At 46.1% G+C, this 19,842-nt stretch overlaps 1 protein-coding gene across 1 annotated transcript; it reads left to right on the forward strand.

Annotated features, from left to right (window-relative positions):
- Positions 1-574: 574 nt before the first annotated feature.
- CKAP4 (cytoskeleton associated protein 4) lies at positions 575-8,923 on the forward strand. The gene is made up of 2 exons (XM_086754064.1): positions 575-981; positions 5,814-8,923. The coding sequence occupies exons 1-2, from the start codon at positions 610-612 to the stop codon at positions 7,137-7,139; spliced, it is 1,698 nt and encodes a 565-aa protein (XP_086610190.1). The 5' UTR covers positions 575-609; the 3' UTR covers positions 7,140-8,923.
- Positions 8,924-19,842: the final 10,919 nt, after the last annotated feature.

Below are 19,842 nucleotides of genomic sequence, written 5' to 3' on the forward strand. Positions count from 1 at the left end.
CCCCTGGGAATTTCGCTGCTGAGCTCCCAGCCTCTACAGAGTGTGGTCAAAGGAGTCCACGAAGGCCATGGGAGTTTGCGTGGGGCCAGAAGCCCTCCTGCCAGTGAAGGCAGTTACAGTGTGCCCCAGGGACCAGCATGATGGCCGGCCTCTGCTCCAGAGGCGCTAGAAACGGAGGAGGTGGGTTGCTTATGGAGAAAACAACTTTTTCTCCGCACCTTGCTGCGTTCCCATCAGCCAAAATCACAGTCAAGCAAACAGAGCTGGGCCTGGGGAAACCGGGGGGCTGCGAGTGGGGACGGCCCGGCGCACCCCACTCCCAGACCCCCGGGGCCGAGTCCCGCGGGCAGGCCTGGCCGAGGCGGGGGCTGCCCCTCCGGGTCCTCGGGCCAGGTCTGTCCCCGTGTGCGTGGCGACTGCCCCCGGCGGGGACCGGGTCCGTACGGCCCCGTGTGCGTGGCGGCTCCCCGGGGCGGGGGCCGGGGCGGGGCGGGGAGCGGAGCGCGGCGCTGCCCGGGCCGGCGCCCCCGCCCTTCCTCCCTCCCTTTCTCCATCCCTCTCTCTCTCCTGCTGCTCCCGCTCCACGCACGACGGCGGCGGCGTCCCGCCATGTCGGCCGCCAAGCACCGGGGCCCTAAGGGGGGCAGCCCGCCCGCCACCGCCGCCGCCAACGAGCGGGGCGCACAGCCCGGCGGCGCTGAGGAGGCGGCAGCGGCGACGGCGGCGAAGAAGCCGGCGGCGGCGGCTCACGGCCGGGGCGGCAGGGCCTCCGCGGGGGGCGGAGGGGCTCGCTCCGGCGCAGGCCCCCGCCGCAGCTGGGCCCTGCTGCTGGGGGCCGCGGTGGTGCTGGGCGCCGCGCTGCCCGCCGGCTGGTACGTGCGGCAGCTGCGGGAGGAGGTCGGGCTGAACGCCCGGGAGAGGGAGGCCTCCAGCCGGCAGCGGCAGGAGCTGGCCGCCACCCTGGACGCCGCCGTGCAGAAGGTAGCGCGGCGCCGGGCACCGTCGGAGGGGGGGCGGGCGGGAACGTCGGGGCGCTCGGCATCGCTCGGCGGGGCCGGGGGTGGGGGGTCGGGGGGGGTTGACTCCTTCAATCAGTAGCCGCGCAGAGCTCGGGTAGCCCAGCTTGCGGGAAAGCAAACGTGTCCCGTTCTCCGCCCCGCCTCCCTCCCCCCGTGCTCCTCCCGCAAAGATGCTTTCATGGCACTCGAGGGACAAACCCGAGCCGGGGCCGAGGTTTATCCCAGCGCCTGCAAACGTGGCCTCGGTAAAGTGAGAAATCCCTGGCAGGCAGCGCAGAGCGGGGCGGGACGGTCCGCAGCCGGCTCCTTGCCCGCCTTGCTCCTCCAGGGCTTGGGCCCGAAGCCATTTTATGTAACGCAGTCAGCACGCTTACGCCTTGGCAGCAGCGCAGACCTGCAGTTCGGAGAGCCTGCTGGCGGTAATTTTTATATCTTCGCCTCTCGCAAGTCAGTGAAAACCGAGCGTGGCCTGTGGGCTGCTCTTCGTCACCACGTCAAGCCGGCCCACGCGTGCGTGCCAAGGGAGATGGTGGGGTGGCGCGGTTGGACGTGGCAGGATCCTGCCTCGACGTCCCTGCGCGCTCCAGAAAACAAAACCTGTGCCAGCTTCGCCAAACAGCAGAGGCCATTCCAGAAATGCTACTCCTGCCCTACCCCACCTTCCACATTCCTGCTGCTGGCCGAGGCAGCGAGACTTGCCGTGTCCGTGGCAGTCCAGGACTGTGGAAGAGCTATGAAGTTGTTGGCAAATGGTGTGGCTCAAGCGAGGTGAAAGAAATGCTAATTTCTCTCTTTTTTTTTTTTTTTTTTTTCACTCAGGCCTTATTAGCCCCTGAGCTAGAGTTTCACAAGTGCCACTGTCCATCTGGATATGCCTTAGGGTGCCTAAAATGTGTAAAAAATGGTGTCTGTGAAGGCATATCATCAACATATCATCAAGCTCCTGTCTAGGGAGCAGGTAAATGGGTTAGAAAGCAGTATGTAAAGTTATGACTGAGATCAAAGAAAAGGAAATTCTTGTCTCGGCTTGACTGCTTTCTGCACGGTGAGCTGTACAGATTCCCCGTGTTCCCTGTGAGCTTGGGCCCAGGCTGGTGGGCGGGGGGACAGGGCGGTGGGACGGGTACTGGCAGAGATCCTCCATCCGTTCTGTGGTTCTCCCGGAAGCATGGCGGCCTGCACGCGTGGAGTTTGTAGGGTCAGTCTTGGTGTTTCCTCTCCCTTAGAAGAAGGAGGAAAAGGAAAACTTGTATGAGAGGGAGAATGACTTGTAAAATGCGGGGCTACAGTGTCATTTCTGAGGGTAATTTTAAATCCTGGATTTTTTACTCGCTGATGCCTGGGCTCTGATTTGAACTAGCAAGGGTAATTTTTTCCTAGTTTTTAAGGCATTTTTACAGATTCTTTGTATGAAGGAAGACATTGCAATGGCAGGACATTCAGGACGTAAGGTTACAATACATGAGTGTAGAATCCAGATGTATGTGCAATATATGAGACCTTCCAAGCACAGGGAGGGGTACAATTTCCTGCCTCCATCTCTGTATTGTTGCAGAAAATCCTGGGTTTGTTACATATTCTAGGAGAGAGGTATATAACATAAGTTTTTAAATAGTTTGTTTTGAAGTGAACTGAAACTATTTGCCTTTATATAACCGGTGGTTGATGTTAAGACATAGATACAGTAATGCAAGAATCAAAATCGGGGCAAGAGATCACGCAGAGTTTCAGCGTAACCCTTGAAAGCTTTGCTTCCTGTGGTTTGGTGGTGTCTTTACAGAAGAATGAACTTGAGGGAGGGACCAGGCTGTATTTCATTGCTTTACAAAAGCTTAGGGTCCTGTGTTGTACTTTTAGAGTGCCGTCGGCGTGGGCTGCTGTGTGGAACTGGCTTTCCCCTTCAGTCTTTTCCTGCTCCGGTCGGGAGTAGGCATTACATAAACTCATCTGCTTCATACATCAGCAGTAGGAGAAGAAAGGAAATATGTGGGAGTTTAGTCTTTGATATAGCACAATTCTCAGAGAGGCCAAGGTCGTTGATGTGTGAACACAAGATAGTGTGACCGGTTAGGGAAGACATAGTTGTTAGCTATAAATAGTATTGTTATGTGCTATTTCTGATGTTAAACCTTTCAAAGACTATAGTTTCAAACCTTAGCAGCCACAAACACCAAACAGGCAAACTCACACGCAGGTGCACATGCAAACCAGCCGTGTAGTGAATATGAAGTTGTGAGTTTTACCCCTCTCCTGTAAGGGGTTTGCTTTGGGCCCTGTGGGCCTTGGTTAGGACAGAACAGATTGGAAGCTGGTCTAATGTGAAGGCCCCAGTCCATTTTGTTATGTAAGAGCTCTCTGATCTTCAAGTGGCTGGCCCATCTGGAAGTATAGGAGAATAGCTTCAAGCTACACCGTGAGCATTGCCCAAATGCAGTGGAAGGACAGGACTGTGGAGGGGTGGGATCCATCTCTGTCAAACCTATAGCAATGGAGGCCTTCTGTCCCTCTGGAGAGTTCCCCTGGCCATTTCTAATGGCTTTTCTTAGACTGACATGTGAAGGTGATTAATTGCAAATATGAGTGTGGTGATTTGGTTGGAATGTGTCAAAGAAAATAAACTCTGTCATAAAAGGAGGAGGAGAACTTTCCTGTGCCCTCCTAGATTTCTGAAGTTTGTTTATTTTGATAAAGAAAAAGTTCTCTGTGTGGAAAAAACCAGAATGAATGACAGCTAAGGCGTAATGAAAGTGAGGTTGGTAAGTCAGTGTTAACGGCTGGTGACCTGCTGCAATATGTACGGCAGTGCTACCTGCCCTCCTCCACCCCCACGTCATTTCTAGTTTCATATGTGAGCACTAGAGAATACAAGTATAGGGAATGTAAAATTAACAGAAACCTTTTTACACAAGAGGGGGAAAAAAGAAGTAATCTTTGTGGGTATTCTTCAAACTGTGGGGATCTGTTGGACAAAGGGCAAGTCTCATGGCCAGACTCTACAATCCTTACACAATGTAGACTTCTATGAAAACCAAGGAGGATTTGGCCAGCGATTTAGTCTTGTGAAAATACATGTGAGTAACTTCATTTCTAAGAAGTAAGTCTGATAGGTTTTTTGAGATTAATTTTTATGTTCAGAGGCCGAATGGGAACTGCTGGAGCATCCTTCAGTTAAAAAAGAAAAAAAATAGAAGTTCTGTATATGTCTTTCTAAGAACATACGAAATATACTTCCTTCTATTTATAAAATAAAACCACCCCTCCAGCTGTGTATCTAATCAGTAAACATGGCAGCCCATGTGGCATGACTGATTAATACACCGCTTGGACACAGGGAGCAGCATGAGGCAAGGCAACATGCGTTACTCAGCACTTGCCATCCTGCCAAAGCCTCGAGGTATTTTTTACGTGATGGGTTCCTGTTGCAGCCAGTGGGAGATCTTACATCGCTTCACAAAGTTTTAAAAAATACAACCCGCACACGCACAGAAAGATTTCTCCACAGTCTTGAGACTGATACTCAGCTTGACCCCAAAATTAAGTTTAACGCGTGCTTCCCCTTTGGTGTGCCTGGATTGTCCTCTTAAATGTGAGAGTAAATGAATGTGGCAGCCTCTCACCTCTTGACCTTTTCCCTCTTGCTGCTACTAAAACCAGCTGTAAAGATCGTTTTTGTAGTTGGGAAGCTTAATAGCATACCTGATCCAGTGGTAACAACTTTCTATGCGTATTAACCTGAGACAGACGCAAGTCAGTCCCCCTGGCAGCCGCTATGGCTTTGTTCTCCGCCTGTGTACATACATGTGCCCCTGTTCACATGTGGGTGTATGCATGTATGTGCATAACGAGGTGCTAAGTATTTAGAACATTAAAGCCTTTCTGTGTTTTTTTACCTTAAAAAAATAGTTAACAAGAAAACTCTGTGTCTCCATTGATGTCTAGGAGCAGCAAAGTGCCATGATTACAACTTCCATTCCCCAGCCATTCCCAGCTCCCCTTTCCCCCTGATGTTTCCTGTTACTCTTTCTTGTCTACTTGGAAACTTCTTTCATGTTCAGGAATTGGCCTAGGGTCTGGTTGCCTCCCAGAGTCTAATCCCAGCTTTTTTGTATTCAGAAGCTGGTGCAAGGTGTTCTTTTATTTTTTTTTTTTTCTGCTCCCTTTCTTCCTTTACCCACCTGTGGCCTGTAGAACCAGGAATCATATAGGGGAGGGATGGCCGAGGGTCTGGATGCAACTCTGGAGACTAGAGTTTGATTTTCACTGCTGTGGATTTCCTGGATCATCTGTGGCAGGTCAGTGAAGCCAAGGATCCTCAGCAGATGTTTGTATCTATAGAGCTGTAAGGCTCTGGATGCTGGGCTTTTTGTGCCTCCTGTATCTGTATGCCATAGGGTTACCTCCCGTAGGGAGCATGAAGGAGTGCAAGGTTATAGTTTAATGTGGCAACAAGAGCCGTAAGGGTCTTAGACACAAAGGGTAAAGATGTAGGTAAGGACGACATTTAAATATTTTTTTTCGGTCCTGGTGCTTTTTTTTTTTTTTTCCTTTTCTTTTTTTTTTTTTTTTCGGTCCTGGTGCTCCACTGTCTCTACCACAGCCCATCATCTGTGGATGACGCAGTAAAGTGGGACAGACACAAGTATATATATTGGATGGGGCTCTGAGCAACCTGATCTAGTCGAAGATGTCCGTGCTTCTTGCAGGGGGGTTGGACTAGATGGCCTTTGAAGGTCTCTTCCAACCCAAACCATTCTATGATTCTATGAATATTAACCATGTGGATTTCTGTTTTAGATGCGTTCCCTTCAAGCCACATGTGGAGAATTTGAATCCATGATAAAAATTGCTCGGCAGAAGCAGGAGGTTACTGAGAAGGCTATTAAACAAGGGGAGAGTGAAATAAACCGGATCAGTGAAGTGCTTCAGAAACTGCAAAATGAAATTTTGAAAGACTTGTCTGACGGCATCCACATGGTGAAGGATGCAAGGGAACGAGACTTCACATCTCTGGAAAACACAGTGGAAGAGAGACTAACAGAGCTCACCAAATCTATAAATGATAACATTGCTGTATTCACTGAAGTCCAGCAGAGGAGCCAAGATGAAATCAACCATATGAAAGCAAAGGTTGATTCACTAGAAGAAGCAGATGTGTATAAACATGAAATTAAGGTGCTAAAAGATGCTTTTGAGGAGATGCAAGCATCCATGAAAACCAAAGAAAAGGACATAGAGACCTTGAAGAGTACAATAAACTCCATGGAGTCTGATGTGTATACTGAAGTGAAAGAGCTAGTCAACCTCAAAAAAGAACATGAGAAATTCAAAGAGGCCGCGGACACTGAGCACCTTTCATTAAAAGCTTTACAAGAAAAGGTTCTGAGAGCTGAGGATTCTATTATGCAGCTCCCTGGTGACATTAAAAGACTCGATGAAGATTTACTGAAAGTTAAAGCCGACCTCAGCAAATGGGAAGAAAATGAGCTCTTCAGAAAAGCATTAGAAACTTTTGGGAAGAACAGTGAAGGACTGGAGTCTCGATTGAGACACATAGAAGACAGATTGGAGTCTCTAACTTCCGTTGCTGCTCAAAACAGTGACAAGTTGCAATCTTTCCTTTCTAAGGAGGCAGAATACGAGAATAAGCTCAGTACCCTGGAACAAAGCATTACTGCTCTTCAGGGATTCTCAGATATGGACTTAACTTCAGTCACAGATGTTCTGAAAAATCTTGGTGAATCACAGACCTCACTGTACAATGACGTGGAGAACTTGAGAAGAAGCATCAGTGACCTGCCATCCTCAGGTGCTCTTCAGGATGTCCAGAAGCAAATTAGTATTTTGTTGGATCAAGGAAATCTTCAGACGGATCAAGCACATTCTCATATCGAAAAAATTTCTTCTCTGGAAGGCTCTGTAGATGAACTGAGATCTTCTGTCAGCCAAGTTGATTCTGATTTGAAAATGATAAGAACTGCAGTGGATAGTTTAGTCTCCTACTCGGTGAAAATTGAAACTAATGAGAACAACTTGGAGTCTGTGAAGAGCTCAATAGATGACCTGAGGAATGATCTGGAAAGGTTGTTTGTGAAAGTAGAAAAAATACATGAAAAAGTTTAGGCAGCAATGCTCCTCGTGCAAATAATGGATTAAGGGGAATAGCTTTTGTATGCCCAGTTTTATACTCTTTTTAAAAGCAATCTGATACCTCCAAAAAGAACAAGAATACTTTAATAATAGAGACAGTTCTGCTTATTTCCTTTATTTCTCTTTTGTGTAGTGGGGTATTTTTGTTTGGTTTTTTTTTTTTTAAGTTTTGTTTTAAGAAAACATGAGTTTCATTGAGGTTGAGTTTCTAAGGGCTCATCTTCTCTATAAAGTTGTACCGCTGTAACCGTAGTGATGTAACTAAGGCGCTACAGCCTCGTTAGCATGGGCACATACTTAATGGCATGAAGGTGTTCTACATTATGACACTAGATATCCCACACAGAAGGGCTACAGCTGTTCTGGTACGAAAAGCATACTGCTGTACACACTGAGAATTTTACGGGTATGTTTTGGTTTAAGAAACAAATGAACAAAACTGCACACCTATCTTAAACTGTTTAGACCGGTAAACTTAAGTGTGGACCAGATTTGAAGCAACCCATCTGTTTCTGCAGTTTGAGACCCAGCCATGTGGTCAGTTTACCAGGTGTCAGCTGAGCTGTGGTGTATTTCTGTGAGTCCTTAATCTGTACCAAGGAGCTAACAAGGGGCTCGGTGAACCCTCTGAAAGGAAAGTTAGAGGTAAGTGGCATCGCCTGGGGCTAAGACCTAAGAGAGAGGTGTTCCACCAGGTGGCTGGAGAGATTCCTTCTTTGTGGTCAATAGCTTCTTTCCCAGCATTTTCAGCTGCTGCTGCAGAAGATCAGTGCTTATAAGGGACATCTGAAAGATGGGATTAGTTTAAAGAGGGTGCAGTAATATTTTTGTCATATTTTTGGGCTGTTTACATGGCGAGGCTGTGTCTTTCCTGGAAAGGCCTAATTTTCTGTGATACCGAATTTGCTGTAAAAATGATCATGAATTTGAATGAGGAAAGAGAAGGACTAAAATCGCACCTCTCGTGTCCCATGTATAGCAAGCATGCTAACGATAATAGTACACTCCAAAACACACAAGGGGGAAAATCACCATGAAATCAGCAGAATTGCTTCTAAGACGTATACATTTCCAAATTTTCACACAGCTGACAGTGACCTGAACTCTTGTTACATATTCAGGACTTGGTGCCTGATTCTTGTCACCGTTGTTGTCACTAGTTGTCTGCCTCGGGCACTGGTAGAAAAGGATCCTTCTAGGAGCTGGTTGAGAGTGAGGAAAAAGTGTCGTAATTCTCCAGATGCTTATTTAAAAACCACTTTCTCATGGAGCTTTCTTGGTTTTCTGTCCTTTTTGAAAGGATTTCTAATCTCTCCTTTTCAAGTTTACTTTTGAACTTTAGCCAAAGATTTAGTAAAGGGGTCTGCACACAGATACCTTGGAACTAGGTTGTGGGCATCATGCTCACCTCAGCCTGCACTAGCCAGATCCGTGGCTGCATTAGAAGAGGAATTCCTAGAAATAGCACCTCCCAGAAGTGGTGTGCTTGTGGGAACAGCGCGGATGAAAAGGAGTTCTCAGTAAATAAGATACTGAACCATATCTAGTGTTGTTCCCACTGTAAACAGGAAAGAATTGCTGGCAAAGAAGGAGGGACCCATGGCATTAAGGTAACTGTTGTCACTGTTGGAACTGCACTGTTCTTTGTTGACTTCTCAAGTTCTTGAACAATGTTGTTTAGGTTACTGTGAAATAAAATGTATGGCTTATGTGCGGTATTTTTAATACATAATAAACATTTGGAATATTCTTTGCAACTTTTGTTGCTTGTATGCTTACTTAGCATTGTGTGTCCCGAGATGCTTCCAGTGGGGTACAGGAAAGGGCTTGGGGGAAGAACCAGATGTGATGCGGCCCTGTACTTGTTTTCAGCTTTCACAGGGGAATGTGGAGGCAGTCCTCTCTGTTGTGGTTACAGACGAACTCTTGAAAACAGGATTTGAGCCAATTCAATGCAGTGGCATTGGTCAGAGTGCACAGAAGTCTGAGATGTGAGGTGTGAAATAGGTGATTTATGCAATGAATGAATGCCATGTCAGACACCGCCAGCAATGCCTTGGTAAGACTTTCTGAATGCCCAAAGCATGTAGAACAGAAATAATGTACAGAAAGGACTTACATAATCTTTCCAAAGTAGCTGCTCCTCTTGGATAGCTTTGAATGCTGGATTACAAGGCCTGTATACTGATATCATCTTCATGGAGGATGCCTGGCTTTTAAAACATTGGGAAAGGGTGATTTCATTTTGATTGCCTGCAAAGATGACCCCAAGCTTGCCTATAAGCAGAGGCCAGATCCATAGAGGTAGGTAATATCTCTATGAGCACACCAGGTGAGCACAACAGCCCTTCCATCTAGAAGAGATTTGAAATGACCTGTTGACCAGGTTGACCTGAAGCTGGCGATGAGCATGCAGGGGCTTTAAAGAATAGTAGCAGCATGCTGAGGGAACTTAAAGCTGCTGTAAAGCCAGCAGTGCAGCTGGACCAAACTGGATCTCGAAGATTAAATTAAAAATTACTCGTTACACTTCCAGTAACTTAAATTCTATGGGAAACTACTGAAATTTCACTAAAGGAGAATAATTATCTGTAAATAATATGGCTGTAGGTAGAAACAGCGGCAGGGATCCCTTGGTGGGCTGGAAGTTCAGCTTTTATATTTGGCTTGACAGCCTTACTGAACACAAACACTTCCTAATTCCCTCATAAATGTTCATGGAGCACATTCAGTCCCGGTGCTGCTCTTTACCACTGTTTTTACACTTCCCAATAAAAGCAGTGGAGAAGGTCTCAAGCAAGACATAGCCTATCTTGATGATGTTCTTTTACATTATTAGTAGTTAATCAATAACATGCTGTCACAGTAACAAATTCCAACAGAAGCTGTCCCATCTGATTAATGAGGTATTGATCCAGCCAGTTCATTAACGTTTATCTTCATTTTCAGCTCTCGTCTTGTAAATGGAGAAGCCATTAGGCTGAGGTGCTGTGGACTTGATCACACTGCAAAGGGCCTGCCCAAATATCTGCACTGGCAAACGTGATGGCAATAAATCTTGTGCCGCTGCTGGGACGTTTCCTGGTAATATCGGGGCTTCGACCGCTGCCGCAGGTGAAATAACCTGTAACAGCACGCAGAGTTTATGGTGGCCTAAACGTCTCCAGTAGAGGTTTTATTAAAACCATTTTATTTGACCTAACAGTGCTGGTAGTGTAAAAAAAAAGCTGCAAAGAGGTTAAACGGCTACAGGAAAAAAGGCTTTCTGGGATGTACACACACTGCAATATCCTAAAAACACCCGGTGGGCCCTCCGTTCCGTGCAGCGCTGCCGAGGCTGGTCTCTGCCCTGTTTGGGGCACTTCAGGACAGGTGTGGTTGAGCTGGAGAGACTCTCGGGGAGGGCCAATGATGGCGATCAGAGGTAAAATGTTCCAGGAAAAGAGAGATTGAACAATTGGGCCTGTTTAGACTTGGAAAAAAAAAAGTGGAGGGAAGACTGAAGGGAAAAGAGCAATGGAAGAAGTAATAAACAGTCTTCAGCTGCCTGAAAAGCTGTTCTGTAAAAAAGAACGAATCCATTTGCTTATTGCAGGGCACCTGAGGCGCTACCGGCGGGAAGGCCCCCGCTGAACGGCACGAACGGAGGCCAACGCCCGGCCGCCGCCGCGCCGGGGCGGGGGCGGTGCCGGTACCGGTACCGGTAGCGGGGCAGGGCGGCGGCGGGCGCCCTCTGGTGGCGGCGGCGGCGCGGCGCGTCGTGCGTCTGTCTGTCGCTCTGTCTGCCCGCCCGTCCGTCCGTCCGTCCGGCTGGAAGTCCTTACCCGGGCAGGGGCCGGGAGGGTGCCCGGGCTGGTGCCTCCTCTTTGCGCCAGCTCCCCGTCCTCCCCATCTCCATCCTCGGGGTATCCACCCATGGGTCCTGTTCAATACCCTCCCCGGGCGACATCACCCCCCCCCGAAAAAACCTTCACCCACTGCTGGGCTGATTCTAGAAGAAATTCGGCCCAATTTTGCTAATAACTGGTCCCTGGCCCATCTGTTGCGTCATCACCTGCTCAGCGTATAGATGTTTTGGGAGGGAGAAGGGGTGGCTGGTTTGGTTTTGGTATCAGCTGTGTACGATATTTAGCTGTGTGTGATATTTAGCACCGTGAGATGCTGATCTCTGTGGGTCCTCCAAGTGCTCGTACACCACTGCTACCCTGCCCTTCCCGGGTGCGTTTTAGGCATCGTCATCCTCCACCAACCGTGAGCAGATACTCACCGGTATCAGAGATGCAGAGTCAGAATATTTACACATGGGACTTTTATCGACACTTATTTGTTAATCCTGGCATGAGATGGTCAAAAAGCAGGCAAAGCAAATCCCTTTCCCAAGAAGCCCTTTGGTCTGACACTGACCAAGGATACTCAAAGAGCAATTCTGCCTTGGAAACCAAAGCAAAAAGTGTATTTTCTGCTTGCTTACATAGCAAAACCTCTCCAATCTGCAAATATTTTGCAAACTCTCAATATAATGTATCTTCTCGGGAGTTAATGCTTGCTCATGCGCTGAGAAAGAGAACTCAGAAATCTCTTTATAAGAGCAGAGACTGATGATTCCGGCATTTATAATGCAAATACTAAACCCTGGAGCCATTCAGAGTTAATGCAGCATCACAGTTGTAGCCTGCTAGACCTCAGACAAAGAGATCCCTGAACTCTGCTTTTTTTTCTTTTTTTTTTTATTAATACATATATTGGAGCTTATATAACAGGTGTTTCTTTGGCTCATACAGTTATACAAATAATGTATCTGAAAATCTTTTCCGAGACGATGTTATCTAGATGCTCAGCTTAGCATTGGAGGACAAATCTTTTCTCAAGTGATTCCAATTTCATTGTCAGAGGAATAAAAACCAAAGAAGCAATTTCTCATTTTGCTAGATATCCTGTTTAGAAAAAAAAATTAGATTAAATACTTATTACCTAGTTAACTCCTGCACCCCACCCTGGTGTCTGTCTGCAATTCTAGAGGAAGAAGCTAATTCAAATAAGGCTGAATTTGTTCCACTCAGAAACATTTTCCTTTGGCACTCTCTAGATGTAAATATGTCACATTCCTGTGGATAATCCTTTCCTGTCAATGCTGCTTAGGTTGGGGCTGGGATGGAGTCCTACAGTTATGAGTAAGGATGGAAAACATAACAAGCAGAGAAAGAATCAGCATTCCCTTGAAACTCTCTTTCAATATTTTTTTTAGTGCTCTGACTTTCAAACAAAATTCTGATAATGCTTTCTTTTCCTATCCTTTCTCCTTTTTTACCAAACTTCCCATCAATATATACATGTCAGAGGAATGCAGAATATGATGTTTAAATATGATTTGCTTTACAGTAATAATTTGGAGCCACAAGCAAAACCAGTGCTTGAAGTGACAGCCACTGCAGAGCCACCTGCTTACAGTGAGCCCTGCAAGAGACACGATCTGAACAAATGGTGTCCTTGTTAGCGGCACACATAAACGAAACATTGCGGCTCCCAGAGTGTGTTTGGATAGTTCACACTTTGGTGTCACTCAGGCCAAAAAAACCTTTCAGCCAAGTACTGCCCTGCCCTGGAAACACAAAACGCTCTGCACAAGGGGAGCAGGATCCCTGATCTGGATCCCACTGAAGTTAGTAGCTATACTCCCATTTCCTTTCCTGGTACAATATCAAGGCCAAAGCACTTCACCCAAAGCCACATCGAAAACGCATAATATACCCAGCAATCATTTCTGGTACCTAATCCTCCAAAAATCCTCTCCTTTCCTTCAAGTGCACCAGAGCTGTTTACCAGAATACCTAATAGCTAACAGATCTTCCCATACCGAGCGAGCCTTTCCTTTTTGAAGTCCCCTTCTCAGGGTCTGGACACAGCAGCGTAAGAACATTATCAAAGGAGGTAGTTTAGGCTTCTATGGTTTATGATTTACACAAATATGGTTTATGGGGCCTCAGGGCATACTTACTAGCTATTTCTGTTCAAAAGATTGCAAACACTAACAATATAGACAGCCCAATGCTCATCATTAAGCTCCAGAGTAAACACTTAACTAAGGGACAGCCTTCTCAACGCTATTGTTTCCAGCTGCCTGGAGCTTCAGGCAAAGCAGCTATGCTGTTCACATTCAGCTGATGCCTTCAGAGATCCCATCACAACCCTCAGAGCTAGAAACAAAAGGGACATTGACTGATGGAGTGCCCTGAGTGAATGAAGCTGTTGTTATTCCTGTGTCATGCATCTAACGCCATCGCCCAAAGGTTGAAACGCTATCCTAACAAGTGCTGGATGAGAAGACTTATTTAGGCACCTGTCTGTTTGAATGCTCTGGGCACCAAAGCGCTCTCCCAATGGCATATTTTGTAAGACTAAATGTGGACTTCAAGCACCTCTTTCTGATCATTTTTGTCTCATCCCCATACCAGATTTCTAACATCATACATTCAGGTCTGAAGATCGTATTGTTCTCAGCATTTTCATTAAGTATTACACGTTCTTATGATGGTTTCTAAGAGAGGGAAAAAACCCCTCAGTCCTGTCTAATGTATTTAATATTTAAAAATAAGATACACAAGAAAAAGAACAGCTTTTCCATTCAGGAAGGAGATATTTGTATGGCTAAAAATAGCCCTACTAAGCTTTTGTGAACATGAGATTGATGGAAGGATAATTAACATTTGCGGGTGTTTGAATCCTTACAGATAATTAACTGAAGTGATAATAACCTGTTAGACCCATGAAAAATACCTCTGTACTTGAATGCGTTCAGTGATCAAGCTACATTACAGCATCTCAGAAGAATGTCACAGTCTTTTAGTGGCTGCAGGTTGGTGGTAGGACTGGAAAAGCCCTGTACCTCCTCCCTAAGTAACTGGGGTATTAAAGTTGCAGCAGCAGTAGAGACAGCAGGATGACTTCTTGTGACCTCCTCTGGGTTCAGAGGAACCTCCTTCGATTAAGTCAGGCCAGGACATCTTAAAGCCTTCAGAGTGCATTATAATGAACTTTTGGGTTATCCTGTAACAACATGGGGAAAAATGCAGCTGTGGAGCTGTAGGAAGTGAGGGTGCAGGCTACAGAGAGTTGGGGTTGTTCAGCCTGAAGAAGAGAAGAGAAGGGTCTGAGGAGACCTTATTGTGGCCTTCCAGTACCTAAAGGGGGCTTGTAAGAAAGATGGGGAGAAACTCTTTAGCAGGGCCTGTTGTGATAGGACAAGGGGTAATGGTTTTAAACTAGAAGGAGGCAGATTTAGACTAGATGTAAGGAAAATTTTTTTTACACTGAGGGTGGTAGAACACTGGAACAGGTTGCCCAGAGAGGTGGGTGATGCCCCATCCCTGGAAATATTCATGGCCAGCTTGGACTGGGCTCTGAGCAACCTCATCTAGTTAAGATGTCCCTGCTCCTTGCAGGGGAGTTGGACTAGATGACCTTTAAAGGTCCCTTCCAACCCAAACTATTGTATGATTCTATATTATTTGTTAAATACAACCCTCAAAAATAGATTTTGGTACAGGTCACAGAAGAAGATCAAGGATTTGAAGTATTACAACTAAGTGTCCAGAAGTGCTGGCAGCCCTGTAATGCAAGACAGAAATCACATGTTTGAGCTTTCTGGAATTAGTGTCTTTTCACCAAAGTCCACAGGAATCACCAAGGGTTAGGTGAGGGGTTACATTTAGATTTCACTTTTTTATCTGGTTTGGGGGATCACTACTCACATGTAATCTTGCTGTTTTGTAGAAGCTCTGCAAATACTTTTGGCAGAGAAGTATGTGTCTCATGTTAATGTCTTAGGGTCATGCCCCTTGCAGCATGCATGCTGACTCTCTGCTTAACACGGCTCAGTGATGCAGCTCTTCTGCATGTGAAGGTCTGTCCCCAAACCTCAAATTGCTGGATAAAAGGCTTTGTCTATCCAAGAGTCCTACAACATTGTTCTTTGTTCAGATCCTGATTTGCCTTCACTTGCCTTCACAAAGCTTTACAGTTTCCTTAGGTTTGCTATTTTCAGTTAATTAGAACTGGTATAATTTACTACTTTACCTATAAAATTAATTCACTAACAGAGCTCCTGTTTCAAATGGTTGCACAGAGCAAAATCCCTGTTTGTGAAAGTATTTGATCTATAAAAAGAAGCACATCTATTAAAAAGAGTTTTTGGAGTGCCGTTTATTGTTCCTTTCAACTTCTCTCATGCCACCGTAACAAAAAGTCCTCCTCCTCCTGAAGAGCAATGAAATAAATCTAAGTGCTTACAATCTTCACTGCACAATCCCAGTTCAAGGCTAGATGTGCTTTCTTGTGTTGGCAAAAGAGAAGTGAACTGAGAAAAGATGCACTGTAGCGAGTAAAAAGTTCAGCATTTGCATTTTTATCTGAACTATTACAAGCAGCCAGGTGGTTAATACAGCCCTGATTTCAACATTTCCTGGACAAAATTTGGAGATAAATTTGTCTCAGGAAGATGGCTGAGGCTAGCGATCTGCACTTGATTCCTACAAAAAAGAATCAAGAACACAACAAGCAAATGTACATTGCCACGTTCTTCAGTGAACCCAGCCAACCTCAATACCATTGCCTGCAAAAGGGAAGGGAGTTTCAGAGGGTGCAGTTATACTATACCCTGAGTGTGAGCCCGAGCCCAATCCTGTGTTCAAGTCCAGACTTCATAGAATCATAGAATGGTTAGGGTTGGAAGGGACCTTCAAAGGTCATCTAGTCCAACTCCCCTGCAAGGAGCAGGGACATCCCCAACTAGATCAGGTTGCTCAGAGCCTCATGCAGCCTGGCCTTGAATGTTTCCAGGGATGGGGCCTCCACCACCTTTCTGGGCAACCTGTTCCAGTGTTCTATAACTCGCATTGTAAAAAATTTTTTCCTAATTTCCAATCTAAATCTACCCCCCTCTATTTTAAAACCATTACCCCTCGTCCTATCACAACAGTCCCTACTAAACAGCCTTTCCCCATCTTTCTTGTAGGCCCCCTTGAGGTACTGGAAGACCGCTATCAGGTCTCCCCGGAGCCTCCTCTTCTGCAGGCTGAACAGCCCCAACTCTCTCAGCCTGTCCTCACAGGAAAGGTGCTCCAGCCCTTTTATCATCTTCGTGGCCCTCCTCTGGACCTTCTCCAACTGGTCCATGTCCTTCTTGTGTTGGGGGCTCCAGAACTGGACACAGTACTCCAGGTGGGGTCTCACCAGGGCACAGTAGAGGGGGAGAATCACCTCCCTCGACCTGCTGGCCACACTCCTCTTGATGCAGCCCAGGATGCGGTTGGCCTTCTGGGCTGCAAGCATGCATTGCCAGTTTGTGTTAAGCTTCTCATCCACCAGCACTCCCAAGTCCTTCTCCTCAGGGTTGCTCTCAATCCATTCCCCGCCCAGCCTGTATTTGTGCCTGGGATTGCCATGACCCAGGTGCAGGACCTTGCACTTGGCCTGGTTGAACTTCATGAGGTTGGCACGGGCCCACCTCTCCAGCCTGTCAAGGTCCCTCTGGATGGCATCCCTCCCTTCCAGCGTGTCGACGGCACCACACAACTTGGTGTCATTGGCAAACTTGCTGAGGGTGCACTCTATAACACTTCCTTCATGCCTAAACCATTTGGACAAAAGCCTGTGCTCAGGATTGGGGTTTAGTACGTATTTGAGCAGAAGAGCCCAGAGGAGCTCCTTTCCTACCTTCCCTTCCAGTCTGTATCCAGAAAGCAGCAGAGCTCATTCTCCCACCAGCACAGTAAAAAAATCGTAGCCCCAATTCAAAGTGCTTACGTCCCTCTGAAGTTTGTACCGAGTAAAGATAAACACATCCTGAAGTGCTCTGTTCATACTGCAGGGATGGGCTCGACAGAGGGACCTGGTTTGAGAGAGGAGTTCTCCACTCCAAATGAAAAAATCTGGTCACTAGGTGATTTATTAGTCCCTCTTCAATGATACTTTTGTTTTAAGAGGGCTTCAGTTACCCTCTGCTGACTGGAATGTTTCATTTATGTTGGAGAAGTATTGCTCCTTGACTTGAAAAATTACTTCCAGTGAGCAATAAATGCTGTGGGCCTCATCCTGTGGCTTTGAGCATGACAGCTCACCACCGGTCACTGTGCCACAGGATCCTTGCCATTCTTTCCCTGTTTTATTTTTCTTGCCTTATGCATTACACATGTTTGTAATTAAGGTGTGGGGTTTTTTTTGTTGTTGTTGGTTTTTTTTTAAGGTTGCCTTGTTACATCTCCTTCTGTTCCAGGCTGTCAGCTATGGGTTTCCCTGTATTTAAGTCCCAAGCATTCCTCATCAATGTCCTTGCTGAAATGCTTTTACCACAGGAGAAATCCTTTTTCCACATGGTTTCCAGTACAGCAAAGGTGGAGCAAGTCCTTGCAGTTAAGGCAAATTCCCTCTGGGGAAAGATCCTAAGCACAGTGAAAGACTGAAGACCACAAATCAACCTGTTTTCAAAAATAATGGCAACATTTAAAGTGTGGCTGAAATTATTTTTGTACATTTTGATCTTGGACATTATATGCACATTTTTGACAACAAAACCTCTGGCTTGGCTGTATTTTTGAGTCTCCTTCGCAAGGAAACTCAAAATCCTTTATCAAGGATAAAGGTTGGGTATTTTGGCAGATCTCTAATGCAGTTTCTGCCAGTAAGTTTATTCAAAACAATTGTTTTCTTTAATATGAGTGCTGGTCTTGTGGAGAATCTTACAGCTTCCTGTGCTTCCACCACAATATTGCTCTACCTTGCATTAACCCTTGGTAGGAAACTGTGGGGTTTGTCTGTTCTTTCCTTGTTGTGTCCTGCTCCTTTCATGAGGAGCATTTGTCACAGAAAAACATTCTATTTCAAGGCAGTTCAACTCAATTTACTCTTTGCAAGGTCAGAATTAAACCATTTTAAAGTAGGTTTTTTACTTCTCAAAGTAATTTTTTTTTTTTTATGATGAAGGTGGTGGAACACTGGAACAGGTTGCCCAGAGAGGTGATACATGGCCCATACTTGGAAACATTCAAGGCCAGGTTGGATGGGGCTCTGAGCAACCTGATCTGGTTGGAGATGTCTCTGCTTCTTGCAGGGAGGTTGGACAAGGTGACTTTTAAAGGTCCCTTCCAACCCAAACTATTCTGTGATTCTATAAACTCTTGCATGCTTAAAAACAAGAGGAAAAAGGCACTTTGTTATGATGCTCTAACAATGTTAAATGTCTAAATGTGAGTAAGCAGCTGTGTGGGAGATCTCCCCAGAGCACCTGGGTTCAGCAGGATGCAGAGCTCCATCCATGCCTGGTCAGCCTTGTGCCCTGCTCCAGCAGCACGGGGCAAAAGATGACTGCAGCACCCTTAGGGTGAGAGGTAATGTTGAAGCCCCTAATTCTGCAGCTTGGTTTGTTGAGACGTGAGAGCATTTTATCATCACTCTGTCAGTGTAAATGTACTTTAAAGTTAAAACAATTCCACAGTCAGTCAAGAACTTGTATTTACTTCATTAGTCAGGAACTTGCCATTACTTAAGACACTGTGTAGAACAGGTCTGGTAGTGTCCATCTCTGGGCTAAACATGTTGATTAACTGCCTCTTGCTGTCCCAAATCCCATACTGTTCTCGAACTGGGGCAGAATTTCCCACTTGCTGCCCTAGCGATGTGTAGGGAGGCTGCCTGCTGCTGAGCAGGCTTTCTGTGGTGATTGAAGAGATCACATGAGTAATTCACACCCCATTTGCTAAAGTGCATGTGGGTCTCTGAAGAACAACATCAATATTTTTTTATAAATATTGTATAATTATAAACATGTACAAGTCTTTCCAAATACAAGGATATACTGCAGTTGTCTTTCTAGCTGCTTTGCTTGTACAGATTTGGGCAGATCTCCAACACTGATAATATCTTCTGACCGTACCTGAAATTCTCCTTTTGTTTCCTTATGTCCTTATATAGGGTAATGGGAGTTGTGCCTGGGGATCCTTCCACAGCTTCCATCTCAGCTACTGCAACAGCAATGAGCGTTACTCAGTCCTGCGGGAGTAACAGCGCATGCTTCATGCAAGATTTAGACCTTCAGCTTTGTGCTGAGACTTCTTCAAAGGAGGCCAGGAAAAGCAAGGTTGCCAAACCTCTCTGCAACCCCAGTGGGATTCAGTCATCCACTTTCCCTAGGCTGCTGTGAAAATCCCACTCTCAGCTCCATATCTTGCTATTTGCGTAACATTCACAACCCCATGCTGTAGCTTGGCTAGCATCAGTCCCTAGGAGGCAACTCGTCTTTGGCTGTCTTAAGGAGCTGCACTTCGGTTGATGTGCCCAAAGAAAACACAGGAAACACATCAGAGTAAAGAAGGAAATCAAGAGAAAATCAGATAACAACACTCATCCTCAGCATTGCCTTGAAAGAAATGACTTAGGTGTAGAGAACAGAAGAAGCAGCCACCAACTAAATAGGTCAGGTTACCAGCATGAGGCTATTTAGACAGCGATAGTAGGAATGGTGACCAGATATGCAAAGCTTTTGAGATGCAGATTTAAATTCCCCTGGTCAATAGCATGGGTCCAGATGTTCTCTGGTGTTGCAGGGCAGAATTGTCTCCACTGTAATCCTGCTTTCTCCTCCAGGTTTCACTGACCGTAAACTTTTCATTAGTACCCTTAACAT

Source organism: Chlamydotis macqueenii, chromosome 1, assembly GCF_036417535.1.
Source record: "Chlamydotis macqueenii isolate bChlMac1 chromosome 1, bChlMac1.mat, whole genome shotgun sequence".
Taxonomy (NCBI): Eukaryota; Metazoa; Chordata; class Aves; order Otidiformes; family Otididae; genus Chlamydotis; species Chlamydotis macqueenii.